The 26,110-nt window shown below is 39.6% G+C and overlaps 1 protein-coding gene across 2 annotated transcripts in view; it reads right to left on the bottom strand.

The window, feature by feature from the left end:
- The window catches only part of PAPSS1 (3'-phosphoadenosine 5'-phosphosulfate synthase 1), a 113,627-nt gene that overhangs the window by 17,599 nt on the left and 69,918 nt on the right, over positions 1-26,110 (bottom strand). For both annotated transcript variants that reach the window (XM_075860591.1, XM_075860592.1), the window contains 3 exons: positions 23,815-23,950; positions 10,166-10,434; positions 2,107-2,336 (listed from right to left, as the gene is read on the bottom strand). In XM_075860591.1, the coding sequence (XP_075716706.1) occupies positions 2,107-2,336; positions 10,166-10,434; positions 23,815-23,950 (635 nt within the window). The remainder of the gene's footprint in view (positions 1-2,106; positions 2,337-10,165; positions 10,435-23,814; positions 23,951-26,110) is intronic.

Below are 26,110 nucleotides of genomic sequence, written 5' to 3'. Positions count from 1 at the left end.
GAATGTGGCTCCAAACTAGAAACTGTAAATTGTGATAGAAGACAATTACTATTAATTAAACCATGGATGATAAACTTGTAGCAAATTCCTCCAAATTGACATTCAGTTGTACCTCCTTATAATCAAGTTACCAAGTAGCTTGGGCAAATACTGTACTAAATCTCTGTAATCCTCTGTGGAGTCCGCCGCCTCACAAACAAACATATTCATGTTAAAAGTAGCTAAAGCACCTGTTTAACGTGGGAGCCAAAAAATTCCTGAAACAAGACTATATTATAGCTCAAACAATAGGAGTAACCTGGAATGCTGTCCAAACCTCCGTAATGGTGGTCCGACCACATGAACTGGAAATAGGCTCTCCCACATGAAAGGCTATTTTGCTGGATAACTGTGTAAAGCCTTTTTAGATTAAAGAAAATAGGAGCCAGATCAGTTATGTTGTTACCTCATTCCTCTTCATAATATATCTGTCACCACACAACATTTCTGGAATATCTTCCAATTATAATTTACAAGGGAAACATTGAATACCAGGGTAGCAAACTGCATTATGTTGCTATCAATTTACCTAAATGCTCCCAAACATGCTTTTATGGTAAAGCCAACTATGTTAAGGTAAGGGGATAGCAGGAATAGCACTGGGTGTGCCTCCATTCATTCCAAAGGCCAGGGGATGTAATGCATTGCCATTGACACTATTGATACAAAATAAAAGGCTTTTATTATTTCAGGGCACGCAAATTGGAGGGGAAAAAAAAGAAAAAAAATTCTTGATTCTTTTCTTCCATGATGTGGGAACACTTCATATCAGTGTCATCAGAGAAAACACTAAGGCAATCCAGAGAGGATTTATAAAGCCACTAACCGCAATCTTGTGTTACATGTGGAAAGGTCACCATTTCTGTAAGCCTTCGAACAAATTAGAATTATTTTTTTTTTATTAAATATAAAAATTAAAAAAAAACCTGTACCATGGTAGAAGTCAACCCTGGGGATCAACTGTTCATAGTTATTAAGACTGGAGGCTGGGCTTTTGTTTCCCAGAAGCGGAAATTAAGCATCCTTGAATAGTAAGTTTCAAGATCTGTTAAGATAGATCTTCAGTATACGTTGTTCATCTATAACAATAAAACCACAAACGGGTGAAGTAAATAATATTGATTTTCTTGTGACAATGACGCCTGTCAAGGGGTGGGATACATAAGGCAGCAAGAGACCAGTCAGTATTTGAAGTTAATGTGTTGGAATCAGGATAATGGGTCGGCGTCTTCGAAGAGGGACAAATTGTGATGGCTAGATAACTGGGTCAGAGAATCTCCAAAACTGCAATACTTGTTCAGGAATGATTTAAGAAACATGACAGAGTTCGAGGTGTAAATTTCACAGATCTCAATCCGATAGAGAATCTGTGGGAAGTGCTGGAAAAAGAAGTCAAATTCATGGAGACCGAACCTCGCAACTTACAGGACTTAAAAGATCTGCTGCTGACAAATGACACCACAGGAAAAATTCAAAGGTCTTCTGGAGTACGTGCTTCGACGGGTCAGAACAGTTCTGGAGAACAAGGGGGACCTACACAATATTAAGCAGGTGGTTTTAATGTTATGGCTATATGGTGTATAGTGTAGACCTGTAAGATCTAAGGAGGACACCAAAATAGTAAGCTGACCTATACAGTGATAGAGCATGGAATATGCAGCTAATAGTGCTAGAAACTAGATCCCCATGTAGAACACTTAAAAAAGCTGGCAGCAAGAATATAAGTAGTAGTCAAGATAGGAGAAGCTCAGCTCCACAGGTCACTGAATTTTTGTTCATTGCTGTCCAAAATGCAGTTGGAACCATAAATCAACCAAGTTTGTTAAGAGAATTTAAGACATACTTTCCCACAAAATACACAAGCGTTTCTAGAAAATGTCCTTAAAAACAGGTACTTGATGACAAATGTTTCCTTACTCTGCGGGACATTGGACATCCTTCAAAGCCTGTGCAGTTAGAAGTGTAATTTGGATAGATAAAAGTCATACCGGTTATTAACTGTGATACTTATATTTAAGATCTATGTCGGAAATACTTGAATACATGACAAACATAAAAGATACTTACTGTAGAGGATCAAAGTAGTCCATGCACTTTTTCTTCTTGTTATAAGCAGCAACACGGAATGGGACAATTTCCAGTGAGATCAGACCAGGAGCCATGGTGAGCACCTTGGCACCATGTGTAGGCTCGTACAGATCCTTTCCCGTTGCTGGGTGTGGCATTCCTGCAGGATCTCTGCCGACAATATAAAAATTAGCACCTGCCACCATGCGAGCTCTGCAGTGCCACTGGACCTGTATTTTGAAAGCAATGTTCAGTTACATGAAGAAATAGTAACATTAAAAGCAGATTATTGGGGTCATTTACTAAACACAAGTGTAACCACTAACATAGTTGACAAGGTTGGGAAAGAACCCCCCCCCCCCCCAAAAAAAAACAACATGTTCATCAAGTCCAACCTATAATCATACAGTGTTGATCCAGAGGAAGGAAAAAGCCTCTATTGGGCAGCTGCCACTTGTCTTGTGTTGGTGGGGGGGATTTGTTTCAAACTCCAAATATAGCAATCTAGTACTCATAGATTGTAATATATTTTCATGAAAGTGATCCAGGCCCCTCTTTTGAAACTTGTTCAATTAATCAACCACCATAACATCTTGTGGCAACGAGTTCTATAGTCTCACTGCTCTTACAGTAAAGAATCCCTGTTTAGGAGAATTGTGAAACCTTCTTTCCTCTAGACGTAGAGGATGCACCCTGGTCACGGTTACAGGTGGTAAAAGATAATTTGATGGCTCACTGTACAGTACATTCATATTTTTGTAAATAGTAAGCCCCTAAACCGCCTTTTTTTCCAAACTGTCTGACCCCAAGTTTGAGAATATTTCTCGCAATTCACCCATTCCTTAACCCCTTCCCTCCGTAGCCATTTTTCAGATATTTACTTTTGCTTTTTCCTCCCCACCTTCCAAAAGCCTTAACTTTTACATTTTTTTGACGATATAGCCATACGAGGGCTTGTTTTTTGCAGGGCGAGTTGTAGCTTTTAACGGCTCTATTTATTGTACCATATAATGTACTAGGAAACTAGAAAACAATCTTTGTGGGGAGGAATGGGAAAAAAACTGATTCCTCCATTTTTTGGGGTGTTTTGTTTTTACGGCGTTTACCGTGTGGAAAAAATGACATGTCACTTTATTCTGTGGGTCAATCCGATTACAGCGATACCAAATTTCTATAGTTTTTTTTATGTTTTTCTACTTTTACAAGGAAAAAACGGATGGTTAAAAATAAAATTTGTTCCATAACCTTTTTTTTTTCCGTCGATTGAGCGGTATGAGGACTTCTTTTTTGCTGGGCAATCTATAGTTTCTACTGGTGCCATTTTGGGGTACATGACACTTTTTATGTCATTTTTTTTTTTACAAAAATACAATTACACTACATACAATGCATAAAATTCAATCACAAAACAGAAAGCATACCGTGCTTTATTAAGCACATAGGACATCAACATGTCCAACATCATGTCAGCCCAGCAATTATAAGAAAAAAAACTTAATAGGGAGTACAAAGATGGTAGACCTGGGGGCCTTCATTAGGCCCTAAGCTGCCGTGATAACTATCGGCACCACGCGATCACTTTGCAGGCAGGGGGCAATCTTTCTAACTCAGATGCCACGATTAACTTTAAGGGATTAAACGGTCGTAATCAAGGTGATCTAAGTAATCATGTAATCAAAATGTAGAACGTAAAATGCTTGCGTATCTGCACATTTGATTTTTTTAGATAATTGCATTATATAAATGACCCCAATATAATTGGTTATAAGCAGCAGAATTGTAAATAGAGAACTGGGCAGTGTATGGAAAAATCCCCTGTGGTTGCCCCGGGAGCCCATCAAGAAACAGAAAGCCATTTATGGGCTAGAGACATAAAACAGTCTGTAGCCCATTACTGGGCTGAATGGAAGCTGTGTAGTCTACAATTACAATGCGATCATTACTGCTACTTGCATCAGAAACAACTATATTAGCGACCTACACATAATATCACATTAAAACTAGATTTTCTTAAATCTCCAATAAGAATAAAATATGGTAAACTAGCTATGTAGTACTGTTTAATCTAGTGAAAGTTGAAGGGGAAGAAAAAAGAAAGAAAGAAAGAAAAAGAAAAAGAAAGAGAGACAGCCTGCAAATAATTTTCTTTTATAGAAAAATAGTATAATGTTGTCTCTATGACCCAAAGTAAATGATTAAAGCGAGGGATGGGTTTTATATTATTGTTATTTTTTGGCAAAAGGGACTATGCTGGCAAGACTTTGTCTGAAGTCATTGGAAAAAACAGCTAGTATGGAGGGATTTTGTTTTTCATTACTGTGCTCCAAAGATGACGCAGGGAAATCAAGGCTTTAACTGCTTTCAAACTACAAGAATACGTTTGCCTTTAACCCCTTCCCGACATTTGACGTACATGTACGTCATGGAAAGTACTGACTTCCCGCATCTTGCCGTACATGTACGTCAAACGTTTGGCACCGGCTCAGAAGCTGAGCCGGTCCCATCATCACCGGATCTCAGCTGTATCTTACAGCTGACATCCGACTGTAACGGCGGGGACCGAAATTAGCTTCGATCCCCGCCATTAACCCCTTAAGTGCAGCGCTCAAACGCGATCGCTGCACTTAAGGTGTTTGCAGCTCATCGGAACCCCAGTAATGAAATTGCCGGGGTTCCGGTGGCTGCAATGGCAACCGGAGGCCTAATACTGGCCTCCCGGTCTGCCTAGCACCGAAGCCGGTCAAGATCCGCCCGGCGGCGGAGCCTGATCGGCTTCCGTAGCTGCCGGCAAGATGGCGCCGGGTCAGGAGCTGATCCGGCGTCATCAGCGGTGGAAGTCAGCTGTACTGTACAGCTGACATCCACCTGTAACGGCAGGAACCGGAGCTAGCTCCGATCCCTGCCATTAACCCCTTCGATGCAGCAATCGAAAGCGATTGCTGCATCGTAGCGGTTACAAGCAGATCGCCAGCCCTGACAGGCAATCGGGACTGGCGACTGCTGTTATGGCAACAGGAGACACAATGGTCTCCTGCTCTGCCATTACGGAAGCCGATTTAGGCCCCGCCGGGAGGCGAAGCCTAAACGGCTTGCTGTCAGTGAATGACTGACAGATCTAATACATTGCACTACATAGGTAGTGCAATGTATTAGAAAAAAAAAAATCTGACCGTTGGACCTTCAAGTCCCCTAGTGGGACTTGAGAAAAAGTGTAAAAAAAGTATAAAAAAGTGTAAAAAAAAGTGCAAAAAATAAAAGTTTGAAAACAATAAAAGTTTCAAGTAATCAAATAACACACAATCCCCCTTTTACTCTTATCAAGTCCTTTATTATTGAAAAATAATAATAAACCATATGTATTTGGTATCGCCACGACCGTAACGACCGGAGGTATCAAAATATTATATTATTTATTGCACGCGGTGAACAGCGTAAAAAAACCCCGTAAAAAACGTTACCAGAGTTTCTGTTTTTTAGTCACTTTGCCCTACAAATATTACAATAAAAAGTGATCAAAAAGTCGCACGTATCCAAAAATGGTACCTATAAAAACTATAGCTCGTCCCGCAAAAAACAAGCCCTCATACAACTCCGTCGACAAAAAAATTAAAACGTTATGGTTCTCACAACTTGGCGACAGAAAAAATACATTCTTTTTACAAAAGTAATTTTATTGTGCAAAAAGTTGTAAAACATAAAAAAGTTCTATAAATGAGGTATCGCCGGAATCGTACTGACCCGCAGAATAAAGGTAACATGTAGTTTATAATGCGTGGTGAACTCTGTATAAAAAAAAAACAAAAAAAGCTGTGCCAGAATTGCGTTTTTTGGTTTACCTGGCATCCCAAAAAATAGGATAAAAGGTGATCAAAAAGTCACATGTACCCCAAAATGGTACCAATAATAACTACAGCTCGTCCCGCAACAAACCAGCCCTCATACCGCTACGTCTATGAAAAATAAAATTAGTTATGGCTCCAATAAGTCAGGAAATAAAAAAATATGCAGTTGTGCCCGAGGAGAACATTTCTTCTGTTTCAAGAGGCGATTTATCAAGGACCTAAAATTAGGGAACCAGGAAGGGAGGGCCCAATCATATCCGATGGAAGCGACGGTGCCCGTATTATACCAGGATAATACTTTCCCAGCAAAATTCCCCAAACTACAAAGGCGCGGAGTGTGGACCAAAAGGGGGATAAGAAATGACACCATTTATCAGTGCGACACCGGCCTGTGCAGAAAGGATTGCTTCACAGCGTAACACACATCTATGGATTATTTTTATTTTTTTATACCACCTGACTATGCCCCTTATATACTCCGCCCCGCTTACATGTACCCCCACATTATAAAACACCAGCAATACTCAAACAAATATAGTACCAAGCAAAATCCGCTCTCCAAAAGCCAAACGGTGCTCCCTCGGCCCTGAACCCTACAGCGTGCCCAAACAGCAGTTTCCTTCAACATATATGGCACCGTCATACCCGTGAGAACCCTTTTAACAATTTTTGTGGTGTGTGTCTCCAGCGTCATAAGCTGGGCATGACATATTTGCCACTGAATGGCATATCTAGGGAAAAATATAAATTTTTAATTTGCACCATCCGCAGCGCATTCATTTATGGAAAAGACCTGTGGGGTGAAAATGCTCACTACACCCCTTAATAAATGCCTTGAGGGGTGCAGTTCCATAATGGGGTCACTTATCAGGGGTTTCTTTTTATTATTTCACATCTGAGCCTCTGCAGTTGTGAACCAATACTTTGTAAATCGCCAAATTAGGCCTCCACTCCGCATGGTACTCTTCACTTCTGAGCCCTGTCATATGTCCAGACAAAAGATTAGGGCCACATGTAGGGTGTTTCTAAAACCGGGAAACACCGCATAATAATTAGAGAGCTGTCTTGTTATGGTGGCACAAGCCGGGCACCACATATTGGCATATCTATGGAAAAAAATCCCATTTTCACTCTGCAACATTGAGCGCACACTAATTTCTACAAAACACCTGCAGGGTTAAAATGCTTACTACACCCCTTGGTAAATGCATTGAGGGGTGTAGTTTACAAAATGGGGTCACTTCTGGGGGGTTTCCACTGTTTTGGGCCCACAGGTGCCCAGAAACCAATCCAGCAACATCTGCACTCCAAATGGCGGTCCTTCCCTTCTGAGCCCTGCCGTTTGCCCAAACAGCAGTTTATGACCACATATGGGGTATTGCCGTACTCGGGAGAAATAGCTTTACAAATGTTGGGTTCTTTTTTTCCTTTATTTGTTGAGAAAATGAAAAAATTTGCGCTAAAGCTACGTCTTATTGAAGAAAAAGGACTGTTTTTATTTTCACTGCCTAATTCTAATAAATTCTATGAAACATCTGTGGGGTCAAAATGCTCACTACACCCCTAGATGCATTCTTCAAGAGGTGTAGTTTCCTAAATGGAGTCCCTTTTTGGGCGTTTTCATTGTTTTGTCCCCTCAGGGGCTTTGCAAATGTGACCTGGCCTCCGCAAATCATTCCTGCTAAATGTGATCTCAAAAAGTCAAATAGTGCTCTTTCCCTTCTAAGCCCTGCCGTGTGTCCAAACAGCCGTTTATTACCACATGTGGGGTATTGTTTTACTCGGGAGAAATTGCTTTACAAATTGTGGTGCTTTTTCTCCTTCAGTCCTTCTGGAAATGAGAAAAAATTAGCTAAACCTACATTTTATTTGAAAAAATGTAGATTTTCATTTTCACAGCCTACTTGCAAAAATTTCTGCAAAAAACCTGTGGGGTCAAAATGCTCACTATACCCCTAGATAATTTCCTCAAGGGTTATAGTTTCCAAAATGGGGTCACTTGTTTGGGGTTTTCACTGTTTTGTCCCCTCAGGGGCTTTGTAAATGTGACATGGCCTCCGCAAACCATTCCTGCTAAATGTGAACTCCAAAAGCCAAATGGCGCTCTTTCCCTTCTCAGCCACGCCGTGTCTCCAAACAACCGTTTATTACCACATGTGAGGTATTGTTTTACTCGGGAGAAATTGCTTTACAAATTTTGCGGTGCTTTTTCTCCTTTAGTCCTTGTGGAAATGAGAAAAAAAATCGCTAAACCTACATTTTCTTTGAAGAAATGTTGATTTTAATTTTCACGGCCTACTTCCAATAATTTCTGTAAAAAACCTGTGCGGTGAAAATGCTCACTACACCCCTAGATAATTTCCTTGAGGTGTCTAGTTTCCCAGATGGGGTCACTTTTGGGGGATTTTGACTGTTTTGGCACCACAAGAGCCCTTCAAACCTGACATGGTGCCTAAAATATATTCTAACAAAAATAAGGCCCCAAAATCCACTAGGTGCTCCTTTGCTTCTGAGGCCGGTGTTTCAGTCCAGTAGCACGCTACGGCCACATGTGGGATATTTCCTAAAACTGCAAAAACTGGGCAACAAATATTGAGTTGCATTTCTCTGGTAAAACCTTCTGTGTTATAAAAAAAATTGTATTAAAAATGTATTTCTGCAGAAAAATATGAAATTTGTAAATTTCACCTCTACTTTGCTTTAATTCCTGTGAAATGTTTAAAGGGTTAAGACATTTTCTAAATGCTGTTTTGAATACTTTGAGGGGTGAAGTTTTTAAAATGGGGTGACTTTTTTGGGGTTTCTAATATATAAGGCCCTCAAAACCACTTCACAACTGAACTGGCCCCTGTAAAAATAGCCTTTTGAAATTTTCTTGAAAATGTGAGAAATTGCTGCTAAAGTTCTAAGCCTTGTGAGGTCATAGAAAAATAAAAGGATGTTCAAAAAACGATGCCAATCTAAAGTAGACATATGGGGGATGTTAATTAGCAACAATTTTGTGTATTATAACTGCCTGTCTTACAAGCAGATACATTTAAATTGAGAAAAATGCTAATTTTTGCAATTTTTCGCTAAATTTTGGTGTTTTTCACAATTAAATACTGAACATATCGAGCAAATTTTGCCAGTAACATAAAGTCCAATGTGTCACGAGAAAACAATCTCAGAATCGCTTGGATAGGTGAAAGCATTCCGGAGTTATTACCACATAAAGTGACACATGTCAGATTTGAAAAATGAGGCTCTGTCAGGAAGGTCAAAAGTGGCTAAAGAGGGAAGGGGTTAACTGGCAACGGACTGTGGAGCTAAAAACTGGGTGGGAAAAAGCAAATGCTCAGGTGTTACTGTTCCGTTCAATATAATAGATATATCTACATGTACACACAAAAAAAAAAAAGTTACTAAAGAATTCATTATGATTATTATTAGCAGTCAAATATTTATTTTCTTCACTCTAAGGATAGGGCTCCACAGCAGCACGATATGGAGTGCAAGTCACAAAAACACCACCACTGGCACCGAACTTCAGTGCTTCTCTGTGGGAAAAAATTTGTTAGTGACCTTATAATCTTTGCAAAAATTAACTTAGTCATATGGCGGCTTGTTACTTTTTTCCCCAGAGGAAATACCATAGTTTTAGCACCTGACCTCTTTTGTGGGGGCAGCGCCGCATTGGCTTGAAGCATTAATGAATGAAACCCAAAATAACTCCTAAAACACATCATTCTTTCTATCTTTATTCGCTTCAAAAATTCTAAAAGTTTAAAGAACTTATGTTATCACACGACTTGTCAAGACTATAATGATAAGACAGATTTTCTCTTTGGAGACAACAATTTTAGGCTTCATTCACATCTGCGTCAGGGCTCCGTTCCGACTGAGCTTTCCATCAGAACGGAGCCCTGACGGACACAAACGGAAATAATAGGTTTCCGTTTCCATCACCACAACTATGCTTTTGATTCCATCAAAACGACGGAACCCTTGCACAACAGAGACAAACAAAAATCATTGGCACCGGATCAGTCACCATTGATTTCAACCTATGGTTTCCATTTGTGTCAGTCAGGGTCCCGTTCTGACGGAAAACTCAAACGGAACGGGACCCAAGAGCCGATGCGAACGAATCCTAACAGGGATTCCCAAATCTTTGAGGAGAGGGCACACAAAGCCGAAATATGAGCATCGATGAAATGATAGGCCACACAATTTACCTCTGTTGGACCAGCATACATCATAGGTGATGGAAAGATGGCTACCACTGTTGTCTCTGGGTCAAGCACACCTTCTTCAAGGACAGCAGCATGTTGTTTCATACGCCACATCAAAGGAACATCATCATCTTTTGTCCATCCTCCCAGTGGGTGAAGCAAAAGCACTGGCCGTCGATAGCCCCGTTCAAGTAGCTGTTTGTGGGTATCTTGCATCAGTAGTGCATGTCCATTGTGGACAGGGTTACGCAGCTGGAAGGCAAAGACTGCATCTATAAGAACAAGAGGTAAAACACCACTTTAAGGGGTTTTGCAGTATAAATGTCAATTGAGGTAAACAAATTACTGTAGACTTTAACCCCTTACTGCACCAGGACGCATCGGTACGTCCTGTATTGCAGAGCTTTAAGGCACTGGGACGTACCAGTGTGCTCTGGCTAAAGGCGGTCACCCGGTCGGCTGTCCGACACCCCACTGCAACGGCCAGGACCAGGGCTAGGCTCCGATCCAGCCGATTAACTCCTTAGATGCAGCGATCAAAACCATCGCTGCATCTAAGTGGCTTCTAGCCTGTCGACAACCATGATGGTTGCCGCGGGTGCGCGTGTCAGCTGTTTGTCACAGCTGACATCCTGCTCTAACGGCCAAGACCGGAGTTAGGCTCCGATCCGGCCGAATAACCCTTTAGATGCAGCGATCGCTGCATCCAGGTGGTTAGAGTGCACCCTATGGTTGCTATGGCAACTGTAGCCCAACAATGGCTTCCTAGTACGGAAGACCATTAGGCCCCGCCGGGAGGCGAAGCCTAATAGGCTTGCTGTCAGTGAATAGCAGACAGCTCTAATACACTGCACTATGTAGGTAGTGCAGTGTATTAGAATAGCGATCATGGCTTCATGCCTGTCCCCTAGTGGGACAAAACAAAAAGTTAAAACAAGTTAATAAAAAGGCAGTAAAAAAAAATGAAAAAGCTTCACGTTAAAAAACACTACAACCGCCTTTTTTCCCATAAGAGGTCTTTTATTATAGGAAAAAATGGAAAACATTCAAAAAAGTACACACACGTGGTATCACTGCATCCGTAACGACCCGAACTATAAAAATATCACGCCATTTTACCTGCACGGTGAACACCGTAAAAAATAAAAAACAATTCCAGAATCGCTGTTTAGTCACTACCCCTCCCAAAACAGAATTTAAAAAAAAGGGATCTATAAGTTGCATGTACCCCAAAATTATACCATTAAAAACTACAGCCGGTCCCGCAAAAAACAAGCCCTCCCACAGCTTTTGACAGAACAATAAAAAAAAAAAGTTATGGCTCTCAGAATATGGCGATACAAAAAATTAATTATTTGAAACAAAAGTGATTTTATTGTGCAGACCCTGCAAAACATAAGAAAAATTATATACATATGGTATCGCCGTACCGATCCGCAAAATAAAGTAAGATGGTCATTCATAACGCATGGCCAACGCCGTAAAAAGAATGAATAAAAAAAACTTCAGAATCGCTGGTTTTTGGTCACCTGCCAAAAAATTAAATAAAAAGTAAATTAAAAATCACATGTACCCCAAAATTGGTACCAATGAAATCTACAGATTGTCCCGCAACAAATAAGCCCTCACACAGCTCCGGTGGAGAAAAAAATAGAAAAGTTCCGGCTCTCAGAATATGGCGATGCAAAATGTGCAGTGTTTCAAAAGCGGATCTGGCACCATTTATCAGTGCGACACCGGCCACACATCTATGAATTATTATTTATTTACCGATTATACCCTCTAATTATACCCTGATGTACTCCACACAGCTTACATATGCCCCCACAATATAAACTCAAATACCAGCAAAACCCCAAACAAACCCCAAGCAAAATCTGCGCTCCAAAAGACAAATGGCGCTCCCTCCATTCTGAGCCCTGCAGTGTGCCCAAACTGCCGTTTACGTCCACATATATGGCATAGTCATACCCGGGAGAACCCGCTTAACAGTTTGAGGTTTGTCTTCAGTGGCACGAACTGGGCACAACATATTGTGCACTAAAATGGCATATACCTGTGGAAACTTGCAATTTTCACTTTTATTCATTCCTAATAAAAAACAAAAAACTGTGTGGTCAAAATGCTCACTACACCCCTTAAAAAAAAATTCCTTGAGGGGTGCAGTTTCCAAAATGGGGGTCACTACTTGGGGTTTTGTTTTACTATTTAACCCGAGCCCTGCCATTGTGGGCTAATGCTGCGGAAATCACCAAACTAGGCCTCACATGCACCTTTCACTCCTAAGCCCTGTCATATGTCGAGGCAAATGATAAATGCCTTGAGGGGTGTATTTTACAAAATGTGGTCACTTCTCAGGGTTTTACACTCTACTCTGGTACCTAAGGGAGCTCTGCGAATGAGACATGGCGCCCGTACACCAGTCCAGCAAAATCTGCGCTCAAAGCCAAATGGCGCTCCTTCCATTTTGAGCACTGCCATGTGCCCAAACAGCAGTTTAGGGCCACACATGGGGTATTGTCGTACTCGGGAGAAATTGGGTAACAAATTGTGAGTTGTTTTTTCTACTATTACCCCTTGTGGGAAAAAAATTGGTTGCAAAACGATCAAAATGCTCACTACACCCCTAGATAATTATCCTGAGGGGTATAGTTTCCAAAATAGAGTTACTTCTCAGGGGTTTCTAGTGTACTTGTACCTAAGGGGCTCTGCAAATGCGACATGGCGCCCAAAAAACAATCAACCAAAATCTACAAGCCAAGTAGCACTCCTGCCATTCTGAGCCCTGCTGTGTGTCCAAACAGCAGTTTATAACCACATATGGAGTATTGCCGTACTCAGGAGAAATTGCTTTACAATTGTTGGGGCGCTTTTTCTCCTTTATTCCTTGTGAAAATGAAAAAGATTCAACATTTTAGTGGAAAGAATGTCGATTTTAATTTTCACTGCCTAATTCCAATAAATTCAGCAAAAAAATAAAACAGTGGGGTCAAAATGCTCACTATACCGCTAGATAAATTCCACGAGGGGTGTAGTTTCCCAAATGAGATCACTTTTGCGGGGTTTGCACTATTTTGGCCCCTCAGTGGCTTTGCAAATGTGACATGGCACCGCAAACCATACCAGCAAAACTAGAGCTCCAAAAGTCAAATGGCGCTCTGTCCTTTCTCCGCCCTGACGTGTGTCCAAACAGCAGTCTATTACCACATATGGGGTATTGCTGTTCTCAGAAGAGTTTGCTTTACAAATGTTGGGGTGCTTTTTCTCCTTTATCTATTGTAAAAATATGAGCTAAAACTACATTTTATTAGAAAAAATTTAGATTTTCAATTCCACGGCATAATTCCCATAAATTCTGCAAAAAACATGTGGAATCAAAATGCTAACCATACCCCTAGAAATATTCCTTGAGTGGTGCAATTTCCAAAATGGGTCACTTTTGGGGGGTTCCCACTCTTTTGGTCCCTCTAGGGCATTGCAAACACGACATGGCACTGGCATCCACTAGGTGCTCCTTTGCTTCTGAGGCCAGTAGCGCACTAGGGCCACATGTGGGGTATTTCTAAAAACTGCAGAATCTGGGGAATAAATATGGAGTTGCGTTTCTCTAATAAAACCTTCTGTGTTAAAGAAATTTTTATTAACAATGAATTTTGGCCCAAAAAAATATGAACATTTTAAAATGTCCCCTCCACTTTGCTTTAATTCCTGTGAAACGCCTGAAGGGTTAAGAAACTTTCTGAATGCTGTTTTGAATGCTTTGAGGGGGTCTAGGTTTTAAAATGGGGTGATTTATGGGGACTTTCTAATATATAAGGCCCTCAAAGCCACTTCAGAACTGAACTGGTCCCTGAAAAGACAGCCTTTTGAAATTTTCTTGAAAACGTTAGAAATTGCTGCTGAAGTTCTAAGTCTTGTAAAATGCTATTTTTTGCAAATTTTCTCTTAATTTTGGGGTTTTTCACAAACACTGAATATATCGACTAAATTTTACCACTAACAAAGTACATTGTGTCACGAGAAAACAATCTCAGAATCGCTTGGATACATAAAAGCATTCCAGTGTTAGTACCACATAAAGTGACAAGTCAGATTTGAAAAAAATTGGCTGTGTCCTTAAGGCCAAAACAGGCTGTGTCCTTAAGGGGTTAAAATCCAGTTATAGCATTCCTGTTTATAGTAGCTAGACAAGAAGAGCTACCCTAAAAATCCATGTAAAAGCACCAAAAGAGCCAGTTTCCGGCAACACATTTATCTGAGCAGAAAAAGACTTTAAAAATGGTGAGGAAAATAATTTTTTTACAATGTTACAGAAATACCATGATTAAAAGGTTAATCCCTCCTGTTCACACAGTTTTTTGCAGGCGGAAAATTCTGCTTTAGGAATTTTGAGGCAGATTTTGACCTGCCGGCAGAACATTTGTAGAGTTTTTTCTGGCGTTTTTCGCCTGTGGCCATTGAGCATTGGGGGCAAAAACCGTGACCTCTGCCGCCCATTGAAGTCAATGAGAGGTCAGAGATGGAAACCCCTGAAGAAAGGGCATGCCACTGCTTTTTCTAGCAAGTGATTACCGCCCGTGGTGGTTACCGTGGGCGGTGGGGGTTACCAGGTCAAAAAACTCCAGCGTGCACTAGCCCTAATGTTATGCCACATCACTAGTATACGCCATAACATTCGGTGGTGAACTTCCTATAGTTTATAGGATATTATAAAAAAAAAAAAAAAAAAAAAAAAAAAAAAAAAAAGAGTCCTTAAAATAAAACAAGGTTATACATGCGACAGCACATCCAGGTTATTAAAGGGTTTTATACATTATAGCAAAGGAACGTGTTGTATAAAATGTGACAGAAAGGGAGTGGCTTGTTTTTCTTTACTTTATAGTGCTAAAATTGATTTAACAATTATGCAGAAGCATCCTCAGCACCTGAAGTTTCTAGCAAATACTAGACCCATACAGCTTATAAGGGAGGAACGAATCCTTTCACCTGATTCATCAGTCCATAGAACATAAGAAAATCGCTTCACTTATCTTAAATTCACCAAAAACAGAAAAAAATGTAAGATGCCTGATGAATCCCAATGGGCAAAAAAATTGTAAACAAATTCATGAATGCCTAAAACGTAAAAAAAAAAAAAAAGTGTACCGTATACCTCTCCTGACATGTCTATTATAGTAAATGTTTCTATCCCCTATGAAATAACAATTTTGAACATTTTCTTAGAACTCTACGCTGTGCCATTCCTGTTATTCCTTATAGACATTTATGAATAAATCCCCTTGTCAACGGAACGTGTCCCTAGACAGTCTCACTTTGTCAGCACTGATAGAATACACACCCCAACTGGTAACACCCAGTTGTCAATTTATTCCTAAGCTTGTAGGACGAATAGCAGAAGAACGACAACGTAGAGCTCGAAGAAAATATGTTCCAGCAATATTATTTCATGGAGAATACAATTATTTACTAAAACAGACATCAGGAGAGGTGACAGGTCCTCTTCAATTGGGTAAAACCATCCATTAATTTATACTGCTATCTGCCCCACCCACATATCAACTAACAGCACTGTATAATGTTGATATTAGCAGTTATAGTAGAATCTTCTATGACACTTGGCTACTAACACCACCGTGGCTCACATTGTGGTCTTGAGTATTCCTCTGCCGACAAGACTAAGTGCAGTTGCACACGACTGAGTGCCATTCAGGGCCGTTTTTCACGGAATCCGAGTGGCACCCGATAGTTTCCATGGACCCATTCACTTTAGCGGGTGAATCGGACCAGACTTTCCGATCTGTAGAAAGATAGGACATGTCCTATATTTCCACAGTTCATGGACGGGACCTGACCGGCACACACTGTCCTGTGCATGAGGCATTAGGATCAGCAGATTTCTGGTAATGACAAAGATTACAGTTTGTGACTTATTCGTCTTGAGTGGAGCAAGGAAGAAAACCTGCTGCACTACAATGCATTGAGATAGTTAGACAAACACTTAATTTCTAAACTTGAGAGTTAAATCCAAACAACGGTCTAGAACTGACCACCACAATTGACATAACATAAACCTGCCTTTGCTGACAAGTAGACCATAATGCAAAAACATCTAATATAACAAAGCCAAAATGCTTAAGGCACTCCTGAACAGTAAAATCCTCTTCATAACTGTAGACCATCCAAATCCTCACCCTGGAGGACTCTGCTATGCTGCAAAGAAATATTTAGTCATGCAAATAGGTGCCAAACTGCAATTCGCTGAGAAATGGGATGGATTATTTACTCATGTGAAACACTTTGATATCTCATGAGTCTTGTCCAGGAGACATGAGAAAATATGTTTCTTTGCGCTATGGTGTGGACTTCCAGCCAACTTGGAAACATTGTCAATTCTGAGGAATAAAAGGTCATTTTGTGATCTGCAGGTAATGGGTAGATTTAATGCACAAAACCCTCCTATTATACAAGAGGGGGACACTTACATTGGTGAAAATAAGTTAGGAAAGTCTGCAGTCTATAAGATGTGATGGGGTGACCGGACTTCGATAGGTCGGATATCACCAGGAGCAAATTTCAAAAACATCATGCTTCAGCTCTTAAATATCATAAAAGGTCTTTTTCAAGGCAAGTACTACTCAAATCAAGTTATTTTCCCCCACAATATAGTATTGCCATGCATTACAATTGCGAGTTCACACTGTTTACTTGATATTAGGAATCTATGTACTGTAGGTATCCCACCCATACACAAGCAAATTACTGTGCAGTCTTGTGAATTGAGGCCCCATTAACACTTGCTTAGTCAGGTTTTTTTCAATTCCAAAACCAGGAGTGTACCTAAACATAGAAAAAGTATATTGGAAACATTTATATTTTGCATTCACTACCAATTTTGGCTTAAAAAAAATACGTATGAATGATATGCGTCAAAATTTGGTAAATCAGAGTGAATGAGACCTTACACTTAAGTATTACATAATTTTTGATGCTATGAATTTGTAATATTCACAAGCAACTTTTTTCAACAGTACTTATAAGAATCTTGTTCCTGAAAGTAAAACACCTTCTGTTTTAGTAAATACTTGAATTCCCCATTAAATAACCTGTCTGGAACATATTTTCTTAGAACTCAGCGTTGTGCCGTTCCTGAAATTCCTCCTTTAACGTGTGAATAAGTTGACATCTGGGTGTTACCAGTCCCCTTGTTAACCCCTATTCGCACCACGACGTACTATTGCGTTGTGGTGATGATGTTTGGAGCAGGCTCACCTGCTGAGCCCGCTCCGTACGAAGTGGGTATCAGCTGTGTATTACAGCTGAGACCCGGGACGAAAGGCCAGGAACATCGATCGCGCTGTTCCTGGCCATTTAATCCCTTCGATGAATCACGATTGCAACATCTAAGAAATTAAATCGAGGGGGGCGCCCCCTCTGACAGCTCACCCCCCCCCACAACGGGATCGGGAGGTGCCGATGGCTGTCAATGAAGCCCACCAGGGCTGCCTTTCTTTCATGTCCTGTTAAGCCCTGCCTCTGTCCCATTAAGCCCTAATCCCTTGAAATGTGACATGGCAGAAATTAAACTTAATTACCAAATAGGATTTTCTGGGAGCTCTTAAAGTGCATCTCATAATACCAGTGTAAAAAAAAAGTGCCAAGCAATCATTCAAAACAATGTTAATATTCACCTCAACCCCTGCTTTTTGGTGGGGCATTTAGTCTCCCCGTACAGCTACATTCACACTTTGTGGTTTACAGTATTCCAGACATGGGCTAAGACAATGCAGAAGCTTTAGCAGTGTGAATATTCTCCTCAAAACCGCTTGACCTTGGCATGGAACTTCTGAAAAGAGTTCTTGTAAAAAAAAAATTTTTTAAAAATCCATCTTTCACTGCATGGTATATAAATGTAAATCTGTCATTCAAAGAGTGACAGTATAAGGTAAATGGACAGACAGCCCAACAATGAAAATGGACAGCTAGCCTAACAAAGTAAGTGAGTGAAGAATGTCCGTGTTTAAGAGGCAAACCACATACCAACACATGTTCCTATTAGACCACATGTTCAAAATCACTTTATCCCATGTCACAGCTAAACTGTAAAGTGTCAGCACTAAAAAAAAAAAAAAAAAAAAAAAAAGAAGAAGAAGATATATCCTAAAATCAGGGGTTAGTTATAATAAAATACTCTGCTAGAAAGGTAAAACGTGTTTGTAAAAATGCCTATACTAAAAAAAATGGACATAAACACCGTTCATAAAAAACAAACAAACAGCTAATGCAATATGAAGAGACTTTCCGGATTAAAAAAAATAAAAGTACGTTTAATTTTTGGTTAGGTTTTCCTGTTAATTGGCTTGGGCCAAAAATACATGGAAATGTAAGCTTAATGAAATTTGAGCTTGAAATGTGTTTTGGAGTTTGTGATAGATAAAGCTGGGAGACTTGGGATGAATTGTGATAGCAGGAACCAAGTGACATATTAAATCTTTTTTTACATGTAGAATTTACAAACCAGAAAATGTAAACCAGGCTGGCAAAAACAAATAAAAGGCGCCATCCAAATTCTCAACTCGACAGATATTTGTGGTATGATAAACAAAACTAGAAACCTAAGTATAAAAGGCATAATTCTACGAATGTCAAGACAGAAATTAAAGCAACATTTATAATGATGTGGTAAAAGGTTTTGCTTACAGCCGCACAATCCAGTATAGAAATATTTATAGCAGCAAGGTCAACTCAAGTTTTCCAATTGCTCTACTATCTTTTATTATATTTTACTAAATATTTTCACAAAATCACCATAACTGAAGAGGAGACCAAATATCTGGCTAGAAGCGAGAAATTAAATTTTATGAAAATCAAGGATTACACATCTTGAAAAAGGAGCGCACCCCCCCACTCTTTAGATTTCCTGCAAGCGGACTACCTGACAATTGCAGCGGTCTGAACGTGCAGTTTACAGCCATGACCGACTTCATGTAACTTTGTGGCGAATAGAAATGAAAAATAGCACCTATAACTCGCAATAAGAGCAAAGGCTCAGGCCTTATTCAGACGACCGTATTTTACATCCGTGTGCGGTCCGTTGAAATAACGGACAGCACACGGAACCATGCAAGTCAATAGGGCTATTCACATATGCGTGTTTTTTTTATGCAGCGTGTTTGTGGCGTCAAACTCACTGCATGTCTTATTTTGTTACATTTTTGCAGACCATGTTTCCCATTGAAGCCTATAAGTGCGTGAAAAAGCCGGACAGCACACGGACGACATCCGTGTGCGTTCTGCGTTTCATGCATCAGTTGCTAAAGAAATGCGGAGAAAAAAAACCAGGAAGTGACTGCAGAGGAGAAACACGGACATGAAAACGGATACCATATGGAAAGCACACTAATGCAATACGGAAACCACACTGATGCCACATGGAACTGAAATGATTGAAATAAATTTTGTTTTTTGCAGACGCAAAACGGACACGCTCGTCTGAACAACGCCACACACACACACACACACACACACACACACACACACACACACACACAGTAGATCAAGTTGTGCAAAGTTCATATATACCATGTGTCTACATCAACAACAGCTTGCGCTCTCAATAACACAAACATATTTCCATGCAACATGGCCTTTACCAACAAATGTGATGTTATGTACTGCACACCTCAAATAGCCAGACTTTTATTTCGGTATTACAAGCTATGATCCTATGTACTCCTCATCATCTCACTCCTTTTCTTGAAAGAAGATAAAAGCCCCCCATATGTGACAATGAGAGAGCAAGTAGGCCCTCTTATTGATAAGGAGTGGCGATAACATGAACAAATGCTCATCTTAGGCTTCGATCACATCTGCGCTAGGGCAGACACAAATGGAACGTCGGAGCAGAGCCCTAGCGCAGATGTGAACGAAGCCTTACCCCTCTCGCTGGACGTATCTACAGCAACAGGGACACTAGGAGGATCATGAATCGTAATGACCTGAAGAATAAACGTAACATGTTTTTTATATATTTATACATGGGGTAAAGCATAAAAAAAACTCAAATCAGGGAATTAAGTGGTTACATAGTTAATAAGATTGAAAAAAGACACAGGTCCATCAAATCCAACCTATAGTCCTACCGTGTCGATCTACAGGAAGGCAAAAAGCCCCATGAGGTTGATGCCAATTGCCTCATTAAAAGGAAAAAAAAAACAGAAAAAAATCCATGGATCAGCGTCTCATCTCCAGAATCAAGCACTCATAAGCTAACACATTAAGGCCAGGATCACACACATGCAGTTTTGATGCAGTATTTGTCTCTGCAGAACATTCACTGCAGAACTTAACACCGATCAGCTGTCGTTCATGTGGCTTTCTGGTACTGCAGCTCAACCACAGCTCTCTGTTGAGGGGACAGAGTTGGAGCACCAGACAAAGCCACAGGCATGCGTGGAAGGTGCCTCCTAAATCACAAAATAAATCTGTATTTTGATGACTAAAGAGAAAGATCAAATTTGAAGTTACAATGCAATTCCCTAGTTTATTAGGTTAGGTGGAGCATGTTCGTTTCATCTCTTTCTTCAACAAATTTTAGGTCTGTGATTTACTTTAACCCCTTCCCGCCGCAGCCCATTTTCAGATTTTAATTTTCATTTTTTCCTCCCCACCTTCCAAAAGCCATAACGTCTTTATTTTTCCGTCGATGTAGTACTATGAGGGCTTGATTTTTGCGGGACGAGTTGTAATTTCTCGTAGCACCATTTATTTTGCCATATAATGTACTAGGAAACGGGAAAAAATTATTTGTGGGGTAGAAAATGAAAAAAACAGCGATTCCTCCATGATTTTTGCGCGCCGTTTTTACGGAATTCACTGTGCAATTAAAAAAACATGTTACCTTTATTCTGTGGGTCAATACGATTACGGCGATTCCAAATATATATAGTTTTTTCTATATTTTACTACTTTTACAAGTAAAAACGAAGTGTAAAAAAGAAAATTGCCAAATTCCGAGAGCCACAACTTTTTTATTTTTCCCTCGATTAAGTGGTATGAGGGCTTATTTTTTGCAGGATAAGCTGTCGTTTTTAATAATACCATTTTGGGGTACATGCCACGGTTTGATCTCTTTTTATTTCATTTTTTGTGGCAGATTAGGTGACCAAAAAATAAAGATTCTGACGTTTACAATTTTTTTTTTTACGCCGTTCACCGTGCGGGTTAAATAATGATATATTGTAATAGTTCAGACTTTTACGGATGCGGCGATACCAATTATGTTTATTTATTTTTTTACTATGCTCTAGGGGGAAAATGGGAAAAGGGGGGTTTTTTAACTTTTAATTTAAATTATTTTTTTTTTTTACACAAAAAGAACCACAACTTTATTTAGCTCATTTTTACTTTTTTTATTAGTCCTAGGGGACTTCAACCAGCGATCGTTGAATCGCTTGCACGATATACTGCAATACTAATGTATTGCAGTATATCGGGATTCTGACAGGCATCTATTAAGCCCTGCCAGAGGAAGGCTTAACAGGTGCACAAAGATGGCGGACCTGGGGGCCTAATGAAGGCAGCCATAGCAACCATCTTCCCCTCACGATTGCATTGCGGGGGGGGGGATGAGCTGTTATAGGGGGTCGCCCCCCTCTTTCTAATGATTTAAATTCTGCCGTCGCTATTGACCGCAGCATTTAACAAGTTAAACGGGCAGGATCGCGCTCGAGCGCGATGCCGCTTGTTACGCTGAAGTGTCGGCTGTAACAAACTGCCAACACCCGCATCGTATGGAGCGGGTTCACTCCGTGAGCCCATTCCATACTTCCCCTACCCGACTTTGGCGTATGGATACGTCAAATGTCGGGAAGGGATTAAGTGGCGGTTTTTTAATTGGTGTCATTTTTTTCGATGCGTTTTTGAAGTTTTATTGAGAAGTCTACAGAAAAAAAATGCCTGGAAAAAACACCTAACCTTCAGCATGCTGCGTTTTAAAGAAAGTGTTACAAGCCAAAATGCTATGTATACACATTCCTATTTTACAACAAACTTCCCAAAAAAAATCTGGTTTCTGTTTTTTAGCACCAAAAAGAATAAAAAGTGCAAAAGAATGAAAAAATGTGGCTAATTAAGAACTTTTGATCTCGTTGTCACACCCTCCTCCGTAGCATAATGTTCATTATGAGGTATAATGTATTTGTCCTCTCGCTATAACTTAAAGATGTACGATTTCTACTAATATCAATTCTCATTTTTAAAAAAAAAAACAAAAAAAAAAAAACATGTACATATAAACATTTCACATTGCTATTGAAGGACATGTGTTTTCTCCAAAATGCTGTTAGCTATATGCAAACACTAGGTAAGAAAAAATAAAATACACATTTCCTGATTTTGCTGTGGATCTGTAGATCTAAAAAATCTTCAACACTACATTACATGCGGATATGATTGAAGATTTTTCTCTTCCCCATTGTAGTCAATAGGAAAAATAAGCAAAAAATACATGTTCAATCGGCAACTGAAATTGACATGCTGCAGATTTAAAAATCTGCACCACAGGTCAATTTCCTTGTGGAAAAATAATTTTGCATGTGGATTTGATTTGTTAAATTTCACCCACTTGTCTGCTACTGTAATCTGCTGTGGACTTTAGCTGCACAAATCCACGGTACAATTTGCAGCATTTACATCTCAGTTGGACCCGGCCTTAGGCCCGGTTCACATGGCGGAATTTGTGTGGCGGATTCCCCCGCAAGTTTGATGATTTTTTTTCAGCCAGCAGACAAAAGAAGTGTCCTGCCCGATCTTCGGGCGGATTTCGCCCAAACCTCGAATTGAAGTGAATGGGAGTAGAAATCTTCCTGCGGACAGCAGGAATAATTGTGCGGCGGATTTTGCGGCGGGACCCGCCTAGCAAAATCCGCCGTGTGAACAGAACCTTAAACTGGACTTACACATGCCGTCTTCAGTGCCGTTTTTTTAAATCCAACACAGGAGTGGATATAAAACAGAGAATTACGAACTCTCACTATACTTTTCCTTTCCATTTGGATCCACTTCTGGCTTTGGCTAAAAAACTGTGGAAAAAAGCTGCATCAAAACTACGTGTGTGATTACAGAGAGGTTAGCAATACTGTTATTTTGCTGCACAAAATGGAAATGTGAGCGTACGGGAAAGAAAAAAAAGCCATCAGTCTCGATTTCCAAAAGTGATAAGAAAACGGTCTCTAAAAGCATTCTGTCAGCCTTTGATCAATGACCGGATTGTTGAAGATTCGAAACAACATTTCTGTGAATCTTCTGATTTCCTACTTACATTGAGCCTTTTCTTCATTTCTAGGTCGCCACATATAACCATGTCAAAGCACGTTTTTCTTGTAATAAGTGCTTAAAGTAATGGAAAAAGCAAAGACTCTGGAAACATTCTTTTTGGTTAAAGTGGCCACGTATGCAGAAAATAATGATTAAGAAAAGGTAAGTCATAAGCGTATCCCAGCCAGGAGGGCATCATTAGAAGCCATTACGTATTTTATTGTTGCATTCAAAAGAATGGGGATAACACTTTTATAATGTTAAACATGTTTCTGTCCTTTACTTGGCATTGTATATAATAAGGGGGAAAAAAAAAAAAAAAAGACAATAAAACTTACCCGCATTCAGATCTTTAAACTTTTGCTTCAGTTCAGCTGGTGTAAGCCTGTACTGATCTAATCCATCGCTCCAATAAATGTGGTCGAGGACTTGCAGGTCTCCCCCCACCAACCATTCGCCACTCTCCATCACCACCTGCAGCAAAACAGCAAAGAACACAGAAAAAAAAAAAAAGTATTACATGTCAAAATCCTGAGGTAATATTTCTAGAGAAAGTTTAAAAAAATGTATAGTGCTAACTGATTTCTATGCACAACATCTTCATTTTTATTCTTTTTCATCAGTTTGAAAAAAAAACAACAACATAATGTCTGCCGACATTTGATTTGCATTAGCAGGTCTCTTGTTTACTGTTAAAAAAACCTCTCATGCCGATAAAGAAGCATACAGGTGCCCATGAATGCTAATTTTCTTTTAGCCTGCACAGTAAATCACTTTGTTAATGAAGTTTCTGCTCCAGATCTGCTCTTCCTACTTTAACGGTGGACAAAAAGTTGTACCACTTGGCAGCCAGTTGGAGGTTATGTAACCAGGACACAAGATAGACAAGCCTATAAAAACAATACCTGTTCTCTATTCCTATAAGTATCGTGTATGTTACTTCTGAAAAAAAAAATCATAGTTAGTGGACATATGTCTTTTTTTCAACCATACTAAGTTCAACCGAGGGACGGGGAAAGGATATGGGTAAACTTTATTTTACCCAAATTGATCGAGTGTAAGGTAAAATAACAAAAAAAAAAAAAAATCATAAAAAGACATGAACCAATTTGCCCTAAAAGGGGAAAAATTTCCCTCCTGATCCCAAGTGGTGATCAGATTGGATCAACATTCAAAACAAGAATTCTATACATTGACATAGGTGCTGATATTTGATTGTTATAAGAAATTATCTAAGCCTTTTTTTTTTTTTAAAGTCAAAAAGGTACACAATTTCACATTTATCTTAAAGAAGAGTGGTCTCATCTGGAGATGGATCGTTTTTTCTTCTACAGATGGAGGGAGTGCCCCCTTGTCTCTTAACCCCTTCGTGCTGCAGCCACTTTTGACCTTCCTGACAGACTAATTTTTCAAATCTAACTTGTCTTACTGTATATGGTAATAACTTTGGAATGCGTTTACCTATTCAAGCGTTTCTGCGATTGTTTTCTTGTGACACATTGGACTTTATGTTACTGGTAAAATGTGGTCAATACATTCAGTACTTAATTGTGAAAGACACCAAAATATAGCGAAAAATTTCAAAAAGTACAATTTGTAAAAATATTAATGTACCTGCTTGTAAGACAGATAGTTCTACCACACAAAGTAGTTATTAACATTTCCCATATGTCTACTTTAGATTGGCATCGTTTTTCAAAAGCCTATTTTTTTTAGCAACCAGTTTAGTTCTGAAGTGGCTTTGAAACCCCCATTAATCACCCCATTTGAAAAATTGCACCCTCAAAATATTCAAAACAGTATTTAGATAGTTTCTTAACCCTTTAGGTGTTTCACAGGAATTAAAGCTAAGTGAAAATTTTCATTTTCATCCATTTTTTTCTGTAACACCAAGGATTTACCAGAGAAACACAACTCAATATTTATTGCCCAGATTCTGCAGTTTTTAGAAATATCCCACATGTCGCCCTAATATGCTAATTTACTGAAGCACAGGCCTCAGAAGCAATGGAGCACTTAGAGGATTTTGGGGCCTCCTATTTATTAGATTATAGACACCATCTCAAGTTTGAAGAGTTCTTGTGATGACAAAAGCAAAAAAAAGACCCCACAAGGAATTTATGTAGGGGTGTAGTAAGTCTTTCGACCCCACAGGTGTTTCATAGATTTTATTAGAATTTGGACGTAAAAATTGTAAATTTTAATTTTTCCCTATGAGATGTAGTTTTAGCTAAAAAAAAAAAAAAAACAAGTTCCACAAGGAATAAAGAAAAAGCCTACCAACATCTGTAAAGCAACTTCTCTAGGGTACGTAAATACCCCATATGTGGTATTAAAATAATAAACTGTTGTTTGGGCACACAGCAGGGCTCAGAAGGGAAGGAGCACCATTTGGCTTTTGGAGTGCAGACTTTGCTTGATTGGTTTCTTTTAACTATGTCGCATTTGCATAGTCCCTAAGGTACCAGTACAGTAGAAACGCCCCAAAAGTGACTCCATTTAGGAAACTACATCCCTTGAGGAATTCATCTAGGGGTGTAGTGAGCATTTTGACACCACAGGTGTTTCAGATTATATCAGAATTTGGACGTGAAAATTAAAAGAAAAAAAAAATTTTTTTTTTCAAGACAACAT

This window comes from Rhinoderma darwinii, chromosome 1 (assembly GCF_050947455.1).
Source record: "Rhinoderma darwinii isolate aRhiDar2 chromosome 1, aRhiDar2.hap1, whole genome shotgun sequence".
NCBI classification, from domain to species: Eukaryota; Metazoa; Chordata; class Amphibia; order Anura; family Rhinodermatidae; genus Rhinoderma; species Rhinoderma darwinii.
Note: the sequence above shows the minus strand (reverse complement) of the source record. Positions and strands in the feature narration are given on the sequence as shown.